The sequence below is a fragment of the Ostrinia furnacalis genome, unplaced genomic scaffold, assembly GCF_004193835.3.
Source record: "Ostrinia furnacalis isolate ACB-3 unplaced genomic scaffold, ASM419383v2 OfSCF5902, whole genome shotgun sequence".
Taxonomy (NCBI): domain Eukaryota; kingdom Metazoa; phylum Arthropoda; class Insecta; order Lepidoptera; family Crambidae; genus Ostrinia; species Ostrinia furnacalis.
The window spans coordinates 1-3,214 of NW_021136141.1; the positions used below are offsets into that span (position 1 = coordinate 1).

Genomic DNA, 3,214 nt, shown 5'->3' on the forward strand with positions numbered 1-3,214 from the left:
GGTTTTAGTTTATCATAATAATCTTCTTGACAAGATAAATCGTCAAACAACTTTGATCTGAATAATTTTGAACTTTACTGACGAACAGTTAAAGATTATTTCCACTAACTCGAGATTATTCTGTAACATAGTTTCAAAAGGTAATATGTGCTCACGATTCGTTGAAGGGTGACTGTACCCTGATATTCATTAAATTGGACGTACCCCTGATATCTGTTTAATTAAATGTACTCTGATATTCATTCATTTGGATGTAACCTGATATCCATTAAATTGGACATACCCTGATATCTGATATCCATTAATTTGGATTTACCCTGATATCCATTCAATTGGATGTACCCTTGATATCCATTAAATAGGACGTACCCTGATATCCATTAAATTGGATGTACCCTGATATCCAATAAATTGGGTGTACCATGATGTCCATTAAATTGGATGTACCCTTGATATCCATTAAATTGGATGTACCCTGATATCCATTAAATTGGATGTACCATGATGTCCATTAAATTGGATGTACCCTTGATATCCATTAAATTGGACGTACCCTGATATCCATTAAATTGGATGTACCCTGATATCCAATAAATTGGATGTACCCATGATATCCACTAAATTGGATGTATTTTTTTTTTCAGGCAACTGATATCCTTTAAATGGGATGTAACCCGGATCTGTTAGGTAGCCTTGTTGTTTACTAAATTCAAATTAACTTATTTGCATTAATTGAACGTAACTGAAATTGGATGTTTATTAAAGTAATGTATAATAGATATTTAAAAAAAAAAAAAAGAGAGTGAGACGTATGAGTACAATAATTCAGTCGGTGTTATCGCTGTATAGCGATCTTTTCCATACTTCTATTACAATAATTAACCTTACATTTACTTGACAAAAACTTTCATTAAAATTTATTAACAAGGAAGGGATGTAGTGTTTGTATCTACGTACTAGATAGATACAATACGCTGTCTCACGTACACAAGTGATAGGCAGTCACGTGACGTCGTTACGAGTGGGACGAGTCAGTCGTACGGCAGACGCCGGCGAGTACGGACGTGCCGCAGTGAGACGCTTGGTGTGACGGTGAGCCAGTGTGCACATTTATTTTTACTGAATTGCACACGATAAATAACTCATAAACCAAAATAAACATCTTTGGTTTACCTGACATTATTTTAGTGTAACGAATTTTACCTAAGTTAATTTTGCTATGCGGAAAAATGAGGCGCTTTTATTTAGTTTTTTGTGATTTTCTCGAAAATATGGATGAACAAGGGTCCAAAAACTGAGTAATAATATCGCCCACATTGTCATCTATCATCTCTCATTCATGGTTTGTTAAAGATCGCCCAAGATGTCAACTAAAACACGCAGTTTTCATTTAAAAAAATACCTTTTAAAATTACGTCAAAATAGCCAAGCTAGAAGTTTTTTAGGCACTCATTTTAACACACAGATTAAGATAAAGGTATAAACTAATACATTATTAAGTACTAACATAAAACCAGTGAACGAAATTGGATATATTGACAATACAAACAGAAGTCAGAAAATCCATGATTTTGACTTTGTTCACTTTACGGTCGCACCACATAGCTATGATAGTAGATCATGACTTGATATTAATGATATTTGATAGAATGAAGTCTCATCTTTCAACTTATATGCAAATCAATCTTGTTTTAAGTAGTTGCATTTAAAGCACCATGTCCAACACCTTGTATGGGCTCGATCCACCGTGTGACGGTGAGCCAGTGTGCACATTTAGGTACACTACAGAGACCTTTACTAAAAAGCGGAAGACTGGGGGATTGCTTTGCCAACTGTGGGATGGTATAGCTCCCATAAACAGGTGGCAAAACATGACAGTTATAATTTAACAGGACTGGTATGGAAATCCTTAGAGGCCTTTATCCAGTAGTGGACGTCATATAGCTGAAAGGAACGAACAAACGCTAATTTCGAAATTCTTTAAAGTACAAAAAACTTCGCTCTGTGAAAGGAATTACAAATGTCACGTTTTCCCACTTATTTAGGAGGCAGGTCAGTTAAAAATTAAAAATGTAGGTTGTGTTAATGTGTTCTTACCATGAGTTCACTTTAGGTGTCCTCCCTAGCGATGTATGACAGATTGTACAGCGCCCCTAACGGCTACTTTCAAGAACTAAAATCTTCATAGATTTTTTGACGTACGTACTTGCTAGCACGCCTTACGTAAACTCATGGTAAGCACACTGATAAAGTATAGATTACGTTTACGACATTATAAATATGAAAAACTTACTTGTATAACACAAAAGCTAAGTTAGAAGCGAAGCAGTCAATATTAGTCGCTCGCCACGGCCTCTTCCTGTCGATGGCGTCGCCTCGTAGAGGAGACTCCGGTTTATACAGATGCATGTGTGTGAGGATCTTTAGCAGGGTCCCCGAGTGTGCGAACAGGAATATCGCGTGCGGGTCTCTTTTGTGACTGGAATCATAAAATAAAGTTAAGAATAAGAATAAATTTATTACTTAATAAAACTTAGCCTAGATACATTTGAATTCACTTACTTAAATTAAGGTTAGTGTGCGAAGGTAAAATTATTAATTATTTAGAAGTAAGTTATTCAGTGTGTGAGCTAAAGGGGTTCGTAAATTTCTCTATGGAAGCTGGTATATCCACATGCCGCCATTTATTTAGTTTGCCGCATGATCGCGCTCGGTTAAAGTGGTATAAATGGATGGATAGCTACAATGGTTCTATACCTTTTTAGACGTTCTGGAAGAATTTTAGAATACAGGTATAGTATTAAAAATATATTCAAACAGAGACCAGAATGGAGAAGTAATTAGTCAGGCCTATTTTGTCACGGTAATAATGACATCAGTTTATTATAGTAAATGCTATTGCCATAACTAATTTTCTAAGCAAACAGAGTCAAGGTTTAATATTTTTAATTTGTATATACCTGAAATTATCAAACATAGTTTTGATCGCCATACACGCTTGTCTGTAAGTCAGATCATGCCCATAGCCATCCATCCAATAATGTTTCAAATCATGATAATATTCCATCACCTGAAACAAAATTCAGAATTACCAAACTCCATGTACAGTCGCGGAATGAAAAGGTTCGTCACCTTAGTGTCGGTTTTCGCTTGCACTAGGTACTGTGAGAGTCAAACCTGCCAACATAACAGTGCAAGAAACAGTGCTGCTAAC

The 3,214-nt window shown here is 35.7% G+C and overlaps 1 protein-coding gene across 1 annotated transcript; it reads right to left on the reverse strand.

Annotated features, from left to right (window-relative positions):
- Positions 1-2,293: 2,293 nt before the first annotated feature.
- On the reverse strand, positions 2,294-3,078 carry LOC114361693 (multiple inositol polyphosphate phosphatase 1-like; the record flags this gene model as incomplete). Its single annotated transcript, XM_028316823.1, has 2 exons — positions 2,961-3,078; positions 2,294-2,479 (listed from the first exon to the last, which is right to left on the reverse strand). Coding segments are annotated over exons 1-2 (293 nt in total), but the record flags the coding sequence as incomplete, so codon positions are not given.
- Between the last annotated feature and the right edge of the window lie 136 nt (positions 3,079-3,214).